This window comes from Cynocephalus volans, chromosome 16, assembly GCF_027409185.1.
Source record: "Cynocephalus volans isolate mCynVol1 chromosome 16, mCynVol1.pri, whole genome shotgun sequence".
NCBI classification, from domain to species: domain Eukaryota; kingdom Metazoa; phylum Chordata; class Mammalia; order Dermoptera; family Cynocephalidae; genus Cynocephalus; species Cynocephalus volans.
The window spans coordinates 3699130-3716831 of record NC_084475.1 but is presented as its reverse complement, the minus strand read 5'-3'; the positions used below and the strand labels follow the sequence as shown (position 1 = coordinate 3716831).

General features: G+C 42.5%; 1 protein-coding gene across 1 annotated transcript in view; it reads left to right on the top strand.

Moving 5' to 3' along the window:
* The window catches only part of PITPNC1 (phosphatidylinositol transfer protein cytoplasmic 1), a 241292-nt gene that overhangs the window by 119547 nt on the left and 104043 nt on the right, over positions 1–17702 (top strand). Inside the window, exons 3-4 of the mRNA XM_063081104.1 lie at positions 5794–5882; positions 6948–6955. Of these exons, the coding sequence (XP_062937174.1) occupies positions 5794–5882; positions 6948–6955 (97 nt within the window). The remainder of the gene's footprint in view (positions 1–5793; positions 5883–6947; positions 6956–17702) is intronic.

The following is a 17702-nucleotide window of genomic DNA, read 5'->3' as shown; positions in this document are numbered from 1 at the left end:
CTTCATTCATTCAAAAAATACTTATTGAGCACCTGCTGTGTGCTAGGCACCGTTCTAGGTACTGGGGATACAACGGTGCAGAGAACAAAGATCCTGTCCTGGTGGGACTTGCATTGTAGTAGGGAGTGAAAGACAGTGCACAGTAGCCATAACAGATAAGAACACCATATATTTCAGAGTATATAATTTTGTATATTCCATATAAATATATTATTTGTTATATTATTAATGTATATAGGGAAAATGTATACATACACACACAAGGGTACTTCAAAAAGTTCATGGAAAAATAGAATTAGAAGATAATAGAATCTTTCCATGAGTTTTGGAAGTGCCCTTGTGTATTTTAGAAGGTAAGTGCTACAGGAACTAATGAGCACGCGAGGGGCTTCCTCCGACACATCTCTGAGTGCGTGCTATTCTATTCTGTCCCCATCTCAATACTTAAGCACATGCCAGGCCCCCTCCCTTCTGCCCCCTCAACTGCTGCCACAGGAAATCATGGAAACAGAATGTTTAGGCCTGGTTGGGATCTTAGAGAGCATCTAGCCGTGCAGTTTTCCACCTTGGTTCTGCCCCACTCCCGACAGGTGACGTTGACATGGGTCCCCTGGGAGCTTCTCTGTGCACTGGCCACATTCCCCTAACGCTGTCCAAGCAGCGCCTTCCCAGAAGCTGCAGGCCCCTTTTGCTGGAATTTGACGCCACCTGTCTTTGTAAGTAGGGAGGGTGGTGGTGGAGTCTCTGTGTCAAGTTCAAGGAACTCAGTTTCTGGACAATTCCTGTGGGTGCCTCCCACAGGCTTTAGCTCTGGTCTGGAAGCTCTTCTCAACTCTTCACTGCCATATAAACAATTTCTTTAGGAGACAACTTAAGACCAGCCAGAATAATCATTTAGAAGAGTAAGCAAATGAATCAGAGCAGCTGGAGAAGAGATTTAAAGACCTCAGAAAACACTGTGTGTAGGACTGGCTCGTTAGCTCTGCTGGTTAGAGCATGGGATAGTAACACCAAAGTCAAGGGTTCGGCTCCCTGTATCAGCCAGCCCCCCCCCCCCCCAAAAAAAACCATATGAAGAACTGGATTGAAGCAATCAATTACTATCAAATAATTGCCAAATGCCAGGCTTTGGTGCAAAGAGGAAAAGAAAAGTCAGAATATTCCTCCTGGACTAGTGGGAAATGAGGATATGAAGATAGTAGAGTCCTATTTAAAATGAACTGCAGTTATTTGAGCATAATCTCAGTGCAGAAAGTGACAGGTTTTAGGTGTGCTGTTCAGGAGACGATCCCATGACTATCTTTTCTGCTGGAGAATGTTTAAGTCCAAAATTTCCAGATGCCCGGCTAGCTCAGTCGGTAGAGCATGAGACTCTTAAGTCCAAAATTTCCAGTTTTGACTCTCATAATTTTGACCCCTGTTGAGAAAACAAAATTAGACTCCATTTAGACTACACTCGTCCTAAGGATATTCTTGGAGCAAATCTCAAATGAGCATAAATTGCAATGTAAGATTAGATACCAGGAGGAATTTTATGATCATTTGGATTGTAAAGTGCCAGAAGCTTGTAATGCAGGGAACGTTTAGGTTCCAGTTCAGGAAGCTCTTTATGAGTAGGTAAACATCCTTAACCTGAGACCAGTTCAGATTACCTTCTTATCAGGTCAGTGGTGATTTAAGGAACCTCGGGGAATATAAGAGATTAGAGACAATCTGCCACATTTCTCAGCCTTGTTACTGTTGACAATTTGGACTAGATAATTATTTGTCGTGGGAAGCTGTCCTTTGCATTGTAGGATGTTCAGCAGGATCTCACCTCTGCCCACTGGACACTAGTAGCAGCCCCCAGACCTCATCCCAGCCCAGCTGACACAACCAAAAATGTTTCCAGACATTGCCAAATGTCTCCTGGGAGGCACGATCTCTTTCTATTGAGAACCACTACTCTAGGGTGACCAACCATCCCAGTTTGCCTGGTACTAAGGGATTTCCCGGCATGTGGGACTTTGGTGCTAAAACCAGGAAAGCCTGAGGTATACCGGGATGGGTTGGCCACCTGGCTGTGTCATGGATATGTTCTATGGTCATGCACCACGTAACGACATTTCGGTCAATGACACTCCACATATACAACTGTGGTCCCACAAAATTATAATGGAGCTGAAAAATTCGTATCAACTAGTGACATCATAGCCATTGCAACGTAGTGCAACACATTGCTCATGTAGGAGCAGTAGACCATACCATATAGCCTAGGTGTGTAGCAGGCTACACCATCTACGTTTTTGTGAGTACACTCTGATGTTCATGCAATGACGAAATCACCTAATGACGCATATCTCAGAATGGATCCTGTCATTAAGCAATGCGTGACTGTGTTTCATACCAAAGCTTAAAAGTAAAAAACCAAACATTTTAAAAAGTCTGTCTTTGGGAGTCATTACAGAGGCATCTGGGGGAACATGATGCAGGTGTGGTATCATTCCACATCAGCACATTTTCCGATTCTAGAAAGGCTTTAGAGTTTTATCCCTCTTTTTTATTAAGTGTCTCTAAAGCTTGAGCCTTGGCAAGATGGGCCGTTGGGAGGTTTGATCCTGGCCCATGGACAAAGGGCTTGGTTCACACTTGCCACCTCTCTGGAAGAAAGGCTCTCGTTTGACACCTGGTAGTGAGTTTGAGTGACAGACATTTTCTTAGAATTGTAGGCTGGGTGACAGTATACATCATGAAAGTGACAGCAGCAGTGGGGACTAATTTAATTCCATTTTCCTTTGCAAGCCCTGATAAATCACTGCTGCAGAGAAAAATAAATTTTACTTTCTCAGACAAAAACGATTCCAATAATGATGTGCTCTGAGGTAAATTGAGGAGAAGGTCTATTAGTGGGCTTCAAAATATTTAAATAGTGTATCATGGAACTTGCTGCAAACGTCTCCTGCGCCTGGACCAGTAAATGACTTAAAGCAGAAGTGCCTCCTTCCTAGACTAATTAGAAGAGTCACATAAGATCGTATGAGCCACCTCGGCTAAATGACTGTGTTAATTTTTAGGGCATCTTATTGGAAAAGGTAATTGATTATAGTGCTGCCCATCCTGCATGCGTTAGTGGATGAAACAGTGAAAATAAAGATTCTAGAAACTGGAGTCCTGACTATTTATATACAAATAGGAAAAGTCTCAAAATGAGTGGAAAATTGCCAGGGTTTTTCATCTTCCTCCCCCAAAATGATTGTTGCTTAGGAATGTGGCTCTGCTGGGAGGCTTTTTAAATGCTTTAGAGAATAAATTATGGGTTGAGGGGGGCACTTGGGTCCCAGAGTGCTCCACAGGAGGGGCCCAGTGAGTTTGAGGAGGTGTGCAGTGTAGATGGAATCCCTCCCTTCCCACAAGAGGACAGTGGGGAACGGCTGTAATGCTGTAGGGAAACGTGCACTTTGTTTGAGCTCAGCAATGCCTTGCTTACATTGGGGAGATTCTCCAACCCCGTTTTAGTCCGTTAAAAGCATAAGAAAACCGCTTGCTTGTGACTAAAGTGCACATCTTCCTACGCTATGCATTGGCATATTGCTCTGGGGTGTGGGGACACAGAAGAAGGAACCCAGGGTAAGTTTTCCTAGTGACCATTTCCAGCAAGCAAGCCAGTGCGATCTTTCTACTCTCAACAACAACCTCCTTTGCACTCCAACTTCAGTGACTGATAGAATAAATCATCAGAAAAAGCTATAAAAACCCCTGTCTGGGAGCAGCCCCAGCCTTTTGAGCAGTGTGAATGTAAGGTAAATGAGCAGTTACTGCAGAGATGATTTTATAGGAGTGAAAAATTCTGCAGGGGAGCAGCAAGAGGAATTGCTAGGTGAATTAGAAGCTGCTTCCACCCATCCCTCACAGCCCACCTGAGAATCGTGGCCTTCTCTGACACTCACCGGCTTTGTGGGGGCTTTCATTTCCCCATTTGTTTTAACTCTGATAAACAGCCCGGCACTTTGGGTTAGGTCCGGTCAGCCTTTGAAAATACATATTTGTCTTTTCCAAAGCCAGGCCTGGATACTGTCAGAAATAAGAGAAACAATTTGAGATGACATACGAGGTACACAGGATCTTACTCGCTCTGGTTGTCATGTAAATTCCACATCCAAGAGGTGTTTGGGATTTGGGGTTCTGTGAGCTTGACGTCCCCCCTTTCCTAGTTATATCAGCTTGGAATTCGAAACTGCTTCTCGATGCTCTTTTTTGCCAACATGCAGCCCTGAGGAGCTGAGAGTCTACGTCATCTCCCTGGGTCTGATGCTAGACATTAATGTCCCAGATGCTTAGCAGTAGGCACCAGAATAGAAAAGAAGCAAAATGGCAGCTCTGGAAAGACAGAAAACCCCTGGTTCTAAACCCTAGTTCTTGGGAAAAATAAAATTATGTTATATATTTATTTTAAGGATCTCAAGATGAAATCACCCTGGATTTGGTGTAGGCCCAAATTCCAATGACCAGTATCTTATAAAAGAAAGGGTATATATCATGATATATCTATCAGGAGAAAATCATAAAAGATATTTGAAGAAATAGATAATATTATATATTTAAATACAATATGCAAGGAATTCTCTGGGCCTACACTCTGCTACAGGGTTTTCCTCTGAAGGAAAACAAAACTTCATTAGTGTTTGGTTTACAAACGACCTTGGGACCTGTGCCGTTTGAGAATTTGTTGTTTGCCAATGGCTGCACAGACCCTTGCTCCAGAGGAATGGCTCTGTCATTGATTGGTTTCCTAAGGCTACTGCAGCAAATTGCCACAACCTTGGTGGCTTAAAACAACAGGAATTTATCCCCTTGCAGTTCTGGAAGCCAGAAGTCTGAAATCAAGGTGTTGGCAGTGTTGGTTCCTTCTGGGGCTCTGAGGGTGAGTCTGTTCTGTGCCTCCATCCCAGACTCGGCAGCTGCTGCAATCCTTGGTGTTCCTTGGCTTAGAGATGCCACACTCCCACCCCTGCCCTCGTCTTTGCACAGCCTTCCCCTCCGTGTGCTCTGAGTCTCAAATCTCCCTCTCCTTTCTCTTATAAGGATATCAGTCATTGGAGTTAGGGCCTAACCTCTATCCAGGATGATTTCATCTTGAGGTCCTTAACTTAATGCCGTCTGCAAATGAGGTCAGTTTTCAAATAAGGTCATAGTCACAGGTTCTGGAGGTTAAGACATGGACATATCTTTTGGGGAGGCGACATTCAACCCACTAGAGTCATCAAGGAGCTGTATTTTGTTCCTCTTCATATCTTTAAGGTGCTGTTCTCTGTTGCTTTTGTCTGTGTTCAAAATATTGCTCATTTTGAGTTACTAGCCTGAAGCCTGTCTCTAACATTTGCCTCCGTGCCCTCCTCCCCCCACCCCCATATTTGGGCTTGACCATCCCTTTATATCACTTGCACGGTTCCACTCCTAGGAGACAAAGGCCGTGCTGGCCCAACCCTCCAAACGTGGCGCCCCTCTCCTCCCCCACCCCCTAAATTCTCATCTCCTTGCAGATCCAGTCAAAGAGGGCAGGCCTACAGTCCTGCAGAGTGCCCCCCAGGCTGCCGCCTTCTGTCTTTACACATTTTCAAAGCACATGAATATACACAGGAAATGATTAACTATGGTAAAGACCAGAGAGGTGGGGAAGGGCTTGCCATATAGAGAAGAGACGCCTCAGAATTCCTCTGATTTCTCTAGCAATCTATCCAGAAAGGTGTGGTAGCACGATGAGAACCTGAATAGACTCTAATTAACTTTTTTCTTTGTTTCTTTCTTTCCTCTTAGCAAACTGCCTAGTTGGGCTAGAGCTGTTGTCCCCAAAATATTTTATGTGACAGAGAAGGCTTGGAACTATTATCCCTACACGATTACAGGTAAGTCCTTGCTTCAACCCATCTGCCCCGTGTAGTGATTGCAAGGGCCATAGAGGAAGTCAAATTTCACCGATTGAGGCTTGATTCTCCAAGCAGGGTGTTATGGGCACCCTGTAATATCTCCCTCACCCTTTGCTTTCTTGCTTCTATGTCATCAAACACTCCTCCTAACACTGACACCCAGGGATGGCGGGGGGTGGGAGGGTGAATCTAATCCATTCCATCTTCCTTCTTAGATTGATTGTAATGAATAACTTATGGAGAAGAAAGGTGAAGATCTTTTTAGTGACATTTCTAGGAGTTTTAATTATCTTTATTTTTCCCTGTTTCCTCAATAATCCCCAAGTAATTTGGGGGTATGATTTGTCTATAAACAAGTTGTTTATTTTGACTTGTTTGTTTTACTGTCCCGCCCCTCCCCCCCAATATTTGACTATACTTTGTGTGAAAGACTATATTGGGTCTCTCTGCCCCAAATTACTTCCTTTAATATTGGATAATATGAAAAACTTTAAGATCACTTTTCCTCTCACTTGTAATGCAATGATAATAAACTCTCTGTACTGACTATTTCACTAGAAACTGGCCAAAAAATTTAGAGGGTTTGGTTTCTGCCCTCAAACACACTAAAACTCGAGATCCCATTTCAACATCATCATAACAGGCTCTTCTTAATTGGTTTTAAAAGCTGCTTTTCCACTTAAAAGAATTCCTTTGTGCTTAATGAAATGCTCTACTGGAATTACTAGTCTTTAATTCTGCTATGATAATGCCAACTCTTTGGTTTTTAATTAGACGCAAACCTATAGGCTAATTAAATTTTGTCTTACTGTCCTTATCTGCCCAGCCACAAAAGCATCATACGAAAGTGTTTCAGAGCCAAGAGGGAGACATTCAGTATTTATGAAAGTTTAATTTTTGGAAGGTTTCTTTACCACATGTTTAATAATTAAAATTTACCAGTATTTGTTGTGTGGTTTTATATTGCACATAAGAATGGTCTAAATCGTCATTTTGTCTCTCTTTTTTCTTTCCCTTCTTCTCCACATGAACATCTGGAATCAGAATACACAGTAAGTTTCATTTAATTATTTTTAAATATTCTGTCTATGATCAGTGGAGTAATTGGAATGTCCCTTGTATTACTCATCTTATCAATGTAATAATAAAAAAGAGGAATAATTCAGAATCAGAAATATTTAAATGTAGGCCATTATATCGTAATATATAATGCAATAATTGGAATGTTCTCATTTGTTCAAGAATATGAATGTTAATTTAAAGTGCCTTGATAATCACTTTATATAATTAACTTTTGCTTATAATTTTTAAATAGCTTGACTGCTTTATTAGTGGTAGTTCATTATAATGGAAGAACAGTTTCTAGTAACCCAATATCAAAAAGATGATAGTGTTTATTGATGAAAGGTGGAGCTTATCCTCACAGGCTGTGTCCTGATCCTTTACTGGAGAACCTTGAAATTGGAAAGACATACAGGGGTGTGCAAGCTATTCTCTGTGACTTGATAAAATTATTTAATTTCTTCCCATCCTAAGAGCCTCTAGAGTCGGTCATTATGTACACTAAAAAAAGAGACTCTAGGGCCGACCCCGTGGCGCAGCGACGCTCCCGCCGCAGGTTCGGATCCTATATAGGAATGGCCAGTGCACTCACTGGCTGAGTGCCGGTCACGAAAAAGACAAAAAAAAAAAAAAAAAAAAAAAAGAGAGAGACTCTATAATACGATTGTGTTGTGATATTTTCATTGGGATCATTTCCCCAACCGCCAACAGGTCAAGCTATCATAACAAGAAAATGGTTAATAAGAGTTGAGTTTTTGGTTTCAATCACAACAGCCAAAGGAAAGAGAGAGATGGTGAGAGAGATGAAAGGAAATGATGCATTGTGTTTTTGCCATGAGCATGGTACCCAGCACATTGCAGGTGCTCGAGTAGTTGTTGAATGACAGAATGCATGCGGGAATAATAATAGACAGACAGGCAGACAGACAGACAGAGCCAATATCGGTTTTAGGGTCAGATAAGCCCCAGGTACCCTGTGGCATTGCCACTTACTGGCTAGAGTTCCTCAGCAAGTGGCCCTCCACTACCAGTCTTGAACTCATGCTGATCCATATTAAGTTCTTATCCCTGAAGAATTTTTTAAAAAGAAAAATAGGAATAGTATTCAAAGTTTTTCATAAAATTAGATCTATTTCATCTAAAGGACTTTTGGTAATTATATCCCCTCACCTTGGGTATTAAAATATCTTTTCTTTTGTGAAATGGTAGGAAAATATAAAGCATTTCCCCCTAATGTCCCTAACTTCGAAAAAAGAGGCAATTCTATGGCAAAATACAGATTTTAAATTTTAAAAGTCAGGAACCACTGCTCTCCAACAAGCAGCTTAACTTTTCTGAACTTGTTTCGTCTTTTCTAAAACTGGGGTAATCCCTCCTTCCTAGAGCTATTAGTAGAAGGATTCAATTATATAACATAAGGGTTGGAGAACTTTTTCTGTAAAAAGTCATATAGTAAATATTTTCTGCTTTGTGGGTCATATAGTCTCTGTCACTGCCAAAGCAGCTGTAGGCAATATATAAACAAATCGGCATGGTTATATTCGCCCAGGAAGCAGCCCAAATCTGGCCCCCTGGCTAGTTCATCCACCCCAAGCCTAATGCATAGAAAGCGATTAGCACATTTCCTGTACACAGCAGGCAACTAAGCGTTTCCCACCATCAGCACCACCCCCTATTTCCATTGCTTCTGGCAATTGCATAGTCATCAAGAGGTAGACTTTGGAATTGGTCGAATCCTGCCTCCAATACCTATTAACAGTCATGCAAATTATCTCCCTTAAGCCTCCATTTCCTCCTCTGTAAGTGGGGGAAATGTAATAACTATCTCATAAAAGTCGTTTGAGGATTATATTAAATAATCAATAAATCTTAGCCTAGTGCTTGGTGCATGGTAAACACTCAGTACGTGTTCATTGTTATATATCAGGCAATGCTAGAAACTACGATCCTTAAAATGGAAGTTCGGTGGGGAAAGGAATGGGAATATATCTTAGTGCCCTTCGATGCAGACTGGCCTCCAGTTATGAGACTGGAAAGTACTAATTGTATAGGAAATTATTTTATTTTATTGATATCTGATACTATCCCACTTCTCTGAAAGTTTGTGCTTGGATCCATTTGAAATATAATCAATGCTTCTGTGAACAAGAGAATTCTTGTCCATGTAACTACACAAAGGCAGTAACTTGCCTGATGAGTCGTAGAATTGGGTCACCTTGATTTGACCCCAAACCGGTGGCACGTATTCTCCGTAAGCTCATGACACTACCATGTAATGCAGAGTTGATAGGTAATATTAACAGAGAAACCAAGTCAGAAAAATGTTTAATGATAGTGTGTTTATTTTTTAAGAATGTATCGAAGGGCTGAGGGTCTGAAAACAGAATGCTAACTGTGGGCCTTGACCGTGCCATCGCCATGGGGCTGCACAGTCCCAGGCAGTCCTCCAGTTGAGCCTTTCAGGCCAGTCTCTGTGACCGTGGGCCTTGGTCTCCCGATCCGACCTCGGTGTGGGGAACAGAGGATTTCTCAGGGGCTCGTTGCCTTTTCTTCTGCCGAGCCTCTGCCTCAGCGTACTCCTGCAGTTCTAATCACACAGTCTGGACTTTTAAAGGGACACAGATTATTTTATTTTTGTTTGCAAAAATTGGGGGATGAAACATACAAAGAAGCAGTTAGTTATAGTTGCACCGTCTTGTACTCACCCCTTTCTGTTGAACTCAAAGTATTGTGGTCTCTCTTTTAAGACCCTCGTTGTTTCTACTCCCATTTTTTGGAAATTCTTTGGGGTTTGGATTTGTGGTTTGGATTGTAACCCCAATCTGATCCTTTGGGTTACTGTCTTTCAATTTGAGGTCAACTGTCATTTATTAAGCAACAGTGATGTGTAAAACACCATGCTGGATGTCATTATTGAGCAATTATTCCTTCCCTTTGGGATCACAATCTGATTGGAAGTAGCTGAGCATTTCAGCTAAGCCTGGGAGTGACCAGCAAGTCAAGCTTTTTTGGAAGGAAGAGAAGATTCAGCTGAGGGGACAGGTTGACATCAGACACGTCCACTGGGCTGGACAAGCTTTGAGCTGAGCTTCCAGTAGAGATTTAGACCAGAGGGCAGAATAAACGGTTCTGAGGAACCCAGCCAGACTTGCAATTAAAATGTGAAAGGAGGGGCTCTGGCCTGTGGATGGGGGCCTTGAGTTTCAGGGACAGGCTGTAGTCCCCAATGCAGGAGACAGACAAGAGTAGGACACAGTGATCTTAGGCAGGTTATTCAATCGTGTCATGCTGGGGCATAAGGCTGTCTTTAGTAATTAAAAATACAGAATGTCTAGTTAAATTTGAATTTTCAAATAAATGGTTAATAATTTTAATGTCCCAAATGTGGCACGGGACATAGTTACGCTAAAAGATTGTTGTCTCATATTTTATCTGGAAACCCTATGGGGAGAGGTGTCATTGTGGCAGAACTGGTCTCAGAAACTCAAGTATAAAAATCAGGTTGTGAGAACATGGGCACACGGGTTGGCCAAGGGAAGGGAAGAGGTGGGAAGTGTATAACTTGGGAACCTGTTCTGCAGTTGACATGCCACAATAACTCTGAGGCCAATCAAATGCCCTGTTGAAACAACTGAAAGGTACTTCCTGCCTCTGTTAAGACTGGCTCAGGAAGTGAAATGGGCTGAGGGGGACAGAATTGGGGAAAATCAAGTGGGAGCTACTGCGTACATAACTGCCGGTATTTCAAGGACGATCTGTGTTATATATGTATTATAGTTGAAGTGCAAACAGAGGGTTGGAGAAAGGAGACAGAAATTCTGCTGGGAAGAAATATGAGAAGTTTTCTTGGAAAGGGTGGCATTTGAGCTGGACCTAAAGGGATAGTAGAATTCCCCCTGCAGACACCTGCTCTGTCTTAGTGGCTGCTATAACAAACTACCACAGACTGCATGGCTTAAACAACAGACATTTATTTCTCACAGTTTTGGAAGCTAGAAGTCCAAGATCAAGGTAGCAGCTGATTCAGTTCCTAGAGAGGGCTCTCTTCCTGGCTTGCTGAGGGCCACCTTCTGGATGTGTCCTCACATGCAGAGGAGAGAGGGGAAGCTCTCTGGTCTCTTCTCATAAGACTCCATCCTCATGACTTCACCTAAACCTAGTTCCCTCCCAAAGGCCCCATCTCCAAATATCTTTACACTGGGACTTAAGGACTCACCATATAAATTTGGGGGCACACATAATTCCATCTATAACATGCTCATTCCAGTCCCGCTGGGCAAGTGATGTAGTTGGCTTCTGGTCAGCTGGACACACAGAAAGCAGGTGTGGTGCTTTAAATGTCAGGTCAAGATCTAGATTTAATTCTCCTTAGGGAAGCCACATTGTTCCTGGCCAGTTCACTTTTATTTTCCATCCCAAATATAGAGCAGCTTCTCTTTCCATCTCCCAGTGACTGAGGGACCCGGATTTGCTCTCTGGCGCCAGGTGCACTCTTCCAGGCCCGCAGTGTGCAGTGTGAAGCTGCTGCCCCTTGACGTAGACTCAGCTGTGTTCTCACGCCCTATGCCCGTGACCGCTTGGTGGAAGAGCCCACCCTTTACTCTGATAGGGGTCTGCTCCCAGGATGTATGACAGATGCTTTCAATTGCCTTCATCTTTTTTCCTGTTTTAAATGCTTTTTAATTAAGCTCTTTATCCCCCAGTCCTTTCATTCTAAATACCTCTTCTTGATGTCTTTCCCACACTCCTATTTCCTGTCCTATGTCAAAAGACAAAACTTCCCCAATATCAGACCACTGAGTAGGTTCACTGTACCCTACTGTTCCTCAGAGAGGCAGCCCCTGGGGCTCTAAAACCTCCAGACCAGTGTCTCTACTGAGATAGCCTCAGCCCACAGCAATAGTATGTCTATACGAGGACTCCCTAGGTCTTATTTGTGACTGTCCAGCCTGTTACTTAGACCTCATGCTGCCCTCGTTTGTGATAAAGCCCAGACAAAAGAACTTTCTATTTAGGGTCATCTAGGGCTTCAACATTATCAAAGTTATCAAGACATAAAAGCTTTTTAATCACGGTGAGTGACTGTGTGTTTAGAATTATATGGAAATACCATTAGCCCAGGAAGTAGAAAAATATCTTTAGCTTGGTTATGGAGAAAATCTTAATTATACGATAGACAAAGAACAACACAATGACAGTTTTCCAGAGGACAGACCATTCAACCAGTTCTTCAAAACTGGCAGGTTCTTCTGAAGTTTTTAACGTCTCAAAGGAAGGTGCCTGAGGAGACTGGCTGCCTTCCAAAGCAGTTGATTTTGTTTTTCTAAAGCTAAAAAAAGTCTGCACTTTAGGCTGAACATGATCCAGCAGTACAAACTCAGCCTTGGTAGTAATGAAGGAAAAAGGATTTTCCTCTCATCTGTAGGGACCTGCAAACTGAAGTTCTAGTGAGTTGATAACTGCGATCTAGAATATACAGTTGGTGTATATATTTTGCTGCCATGACCACCTCTCTCTCCACCAAAACATCTTTTAATGAGAATCTGCAGAAGAGACTGTGACAAGTGCAATGCACCTTTCTGTTGGTTGGAGTGGAAGGAGTAAAGGCAGTGGTGGGCGGTTCAATGTTACCCAATATTTTAATTATTTAGATAAAAGAGATAGAAAAAGAAAATTGTAACAGACCTGGGAGAATGAAATGATTCTTCAATGAGAACCTCCAACAGTACTGAGCTGCGACGAGAGACGGGACTGTTCAGGGTTTAGATGAGCCAAGGAAGAGAGCACAGGCTGCTCACTGTGGAGGTTCCATCATCAGCCACCCAAGGAGAGCTCGGCTGTCTACCCAGCGCGGGCAGTAGGGAGATGGAGGTACTTTTCTGAAAGTAGCTAAACTGTCTTGGATAGGATTGTCGCTTGCAATCTGGGCCTTAGTTTCCCAAATAATCCAAAGGGCTGGAGAGTGCTGTGTGTGTAGACCGATGACCCGTCTCTCTCTCTTAAGCCTCCCCTCCCTCACCCTGCCCTGAGCTAGAAGAAACCACTAAGTTATATAACTAGGGAAGTAGGGACAAGTCCAGGGAAGAATACATTTATTCTACCAGACCCTCAGAGCAGTCTTGTTTGGAAAGAAATTAGAGAACAATCTGGCCATCTCCACTGGTATATAAACTGAGAGAATGAAGGTCCCTAAGCATCCCTTATTTGTGGTCATGGAGAAAGGGGTTAGCTGGTTAAGAAATAACTTTTATCTTACACCACAAATAACCCTGAATAGTCAATGTACTACATAATTTGGGGGCAAAGGGAAGTGTCCCTTCATTAGAAATGGGGCCACATGAGCAGGGACATGTTAAGGACCAGGCCAAAGAAACAGTCCTCTAGTTGAGGGTGCTGGTGAGCAAGGGCAGCAATTAGGCACAGGCCTGGAGAGGAAGATGGTGGGGACATAGGTCATAGAATGAGACTGGTGTCATAGGCAGTAGGAGTCAGAATGACCAAGTTCAAAAATCTTTAGGGGCACAGGGTGGAGCAAGATGGCCAAGAAGAAGACCACGTCACTCATGTCTCCCACAAGGACAGAGAATACATCAAATATGCAGCTACACTTGGACAAAAATGTGGAGGGAGCTGGAACACATCAAAGAAGCAGTGGAGACACTGGTGAGTGCAGAAACTCGGGACACCCAAATAGAGTGTGGAAGAAAAATTCCCAGCCATCATCACCCATCCTCCAACCAGAAGAAGCAAGGACTCAGGAGGGGTCTCTGCCTGTGGGAAAGACGTGAGCAAGTGCAGACCCGAGAACTAGCACCCAACCCACAGGGAAATTTGTGCTGCCCCTGCAGCCATGCACCTGGTATGGGAAGTACTTGTGGAGCCCACATGACTGCATTGCCCCAGGCAGCAACTCATGTGGAGCCAACCACACCCCCCAGGTCCCAGATCACAGTTTGGGATTGGTCCCAACATCCAAGGACATTATTTTGATTCAGCCCAGGCAGCAGTTCCATACCAGTGAGGCCACATCATTGCACTGGGTTACCTAAACCATGTGGTGTCCTGCACTCTGGGAACAGGCAGTCCAGTGCAGCAAGGGGGCCACCCTCACGACAGGGGGGGTCAGCATGCACACTTTACAGAGCCAGAAAGCTGCCTAATTGTGGTCTCTAGCCACTATCAGCAACTCTACCTTCTTTGGTGGAACATCTTTGCAATTCTTACAGCCATGAGGAGGGGATGAGGACTTGCACATGTTTCTTAGGCACAGACCCATGCCTATAGCACCAGTGAGCCTGCCCAAGGCTGCTTGTCCCAGCAGGGGGGCTTTAGAGGGACCCAGCATTTCTCTCAGGGGCACAGCAGCCCTCCCACAGCCCCAACAATCTCATGTGGGGCAGCTCCTCAGCCCAGCTGAGGAGTTCCAAAGTGTTTCAGTACCTCTCAAGGTCACAGAGGCCTGCCCACAGCCATGGCAGCTTTAGCTAAATAAATACAGAAGGCCCCAGCATCCCTTTTGGGGGCAAAGGGTCCCACCCAAAACTGCTAATATCTCAGCCAGAGTAGTCACTTAAACAGTGGTGCTGCAGACCATCCTGGTGTCCCTTCTGAGAGTACAGGGCCCCACACACAAATCCAGTGCCATCGCTCAGTGTTGTCCACTTCCACAGCAAAGCTACAGAGTTCAGAGCTCTGCCCAGAGCCCTTCTGACACCTTTGTGTCACCCACTCTAGCTGAGGGACCGCTGAGCACCTCATTGTCTCCCTCAAAGCCTAAGGTCCTGACCCCAAGAAACCCCACCCAGGGTCATGCATTAAAACTGAGGAGCTTCAGAACACCACAGAGCATTTATTAGGTCATGGGACACTAGCTGATGTGCCAGCGAGGCTGCTCAGGGTCACCCAACTCAACCAAGGAGTGACAAGACATCTAGGTGCTTCTCCCAAGATCCCGAGACATCACCCACAACCTGGACAACCCAACACAGTGTCACTCACATCAGCAAGGAACTACTGAGTACCTCAGTGCCTGGGCTGTGAAGGCACGCACAGACAACTCTGACATTGAATATGATTGAAGTAACCACATGGAGACTAGTACTGCATCTACCCTGAACCCAAACTAAAACACCCTACCCAATGGTCAATATAAAACACATCTACAGGAGGGAGTCTCTCTCTTCAAAAGCCACTCCAGAGTATTAAAAGAAGCAAACTACTCCACCAGATGCCCAACATCAACACAAAGGTTCTAGAAATACAAAAACAAAAACAAAAACAAACACACACAAAAAACAAGAAAATATGACACACCGAAAGGAATACAATAATTCTCTAGTAACAGACCCAAAACATCAAGAAACCTCTGAAATGACTGAAAGGAATTCCAAGCAACAATCTTGAGGAAACTGAATGAGATACAAGAAAACTCAGATAGCTGACACAACCAAATGAGAAAAATAATCCAGGATCTGAAGGAGGAACTTTACAAAGAGAGAAGGAACTTTACAAAGAGATAGATAGCTTAAAAAAGAACATAGCAGAATTCCTGGAACTGAAGGATTCATCAACTAAATAAAAAATACAACCAAGAGCTTAAGCAACAGGCTAGAGCAAGCAGAAGAAAGAATTTTGGATCTCAAAGGCACTATTTTTGGAATAGCCCAAGCAGACAAAAAAAAGAAAAGAAATTTTTTTTAATGAAGAAAACCTATGAGAGTTATCAGACACCTTAAGCATACAAATATCTGAATTATGAGTGTCCCAGAAGGGAAAGAGAAAGGAAAAGGCATTGACAACCTATTCAATGAAATAATAGCAGAAAACTTTCCAGGTATTGGGAGAGATACAAACTTACATATCCAAGAGGTTCAAAGATCACCAAACAGATTCAGCCCAGAAAGGTTGTCTCTAAGACACATTGAAGTCAAACTGTCAAAAGTCAGAGACAAAGAGAAAATCATCAAGTCACCTATAAGGGAGTCTCCATCAGACTAACAGTAGATCTCTCAGCAGAAACCTTACAGGCTAGGAAAAAATGGGATTACACATCCAAAGTATTAAAAGAAAAAAACTGTCAGCCAAGAATACTTTACCCAGCAAAGTTATCCTTCATTAATGAAGGGGTAATAGTATATTTCCCAGACAAACAAAAACTACAGGAGTTCACCTCCACATGACTAGCACTATAAGAAATCCTCAAGAGAGTCCTACATCTGGAATCCAAAAAACAAGAATCACCATCATGAATACATGAGAAAGAATAAAACTCACTGGTAGAGTATATGTGCAAACAGGAGAGAGAAAGAAACTCTGTCTTACCACTACAAAAAACCCCAACAAACTCCATAGACCAACAATAAAAGAGAAAGAAAGGGACAAAAGCTATATAAAGCAGCCATTAAAAGGTCAATAGTGGCTGGCCCCGTGGCTCACTCAGGAGAGTGCAGCGCTGGGAGTGCCAAGGCCGCAGGTTCAGTTCCTACATGCTGAGGGTTGCGATCCCTTTACTGGTCAGGGAAAAAATAGATCAATAAAATGTCATGAGTAAGACAATACCTTTCAATCGTAACCTTAAATATAAATGGATTGAATTCCCTACTCAAAACACATTGACTGACTGAATGGATTAAAATATTAGATCCAACTCAACTATTTGCTGCCTACAAGAAAGTCACTTCACCTTTAAAGACTCACAGACTAATAATGAAAGGATGGAAAAGGATATACCATGCATATGGAAACCAAAAACAAGCAGGAGTAGCTATTCTTATATAAGATAAGATAGACTTTAAATCAAAAACTGCAAAAAGAGAAAAAGAAGGTCATTATATAATGATAAAGGGATCTATCTAACAAGAGAATATAACAATTATAAATATAGATGCACCCAACATTGGAACATCCAGATATATAAAGCAAATATTATTAGACTTAAAGAGAGATATAGACCCCCCATATAGTGATAGTTGGGGACCTCAACACTCCTATTTCAACATTGGGCAGATCATCAAAGCAATAAATCAGCAGAGAAACACAGAATTTAAACTATGCTTTAGACCAATTAGACTTGATCAATATCTACAGAACATTTCATCCAACAACTATAGAATACACATGCTTCTTATCAGCGCATGGAACATGCCTCAGGGTGGACCAAATGTTAGGTCACAAATCAATTCTCAATAAATTTGAAAACATTGAAATCATTTTGAGTGTCTTTTCAGACCACAATGAATTAAAACTAGAAATCAGTAACAAGCAAAACTTTGGAAACTATATAAATACATGGAAATTAAACAACACATTTCTGACCAACCTGTAAGTCAAAGAAGAAATTAAGCAGGAAATAAAAAAAATTCTTGAAACAAATGAAAATAAAAGCACATCATACCAAGAAAAGCACATGTCCCATGTCATATGGGAGACTGCAAAAGCAGTACCAAGAAGGAAGTTTATTGTAATAAATGCCTACATCAAAAGAATAGAAAGACTTCAAATAAACAACCTAATGTCACACCTCAAAGAACTAGAAAAACAAGAACAATCCAACCCCAAAATTAGTAGATGGAAAAAATAATAAAGATTAGAGCAGAACTAAATGAAATAGAGACCAAAAATAAAGGGAACACAAAAAATCAATGGTACAGAAATACAAAAAATCCATTCCTTGAGGAGATTAACAAAATAGACAAACAATTAGCTAGACTAACTAAAAAAGAAGAGAGAAGATCTAAA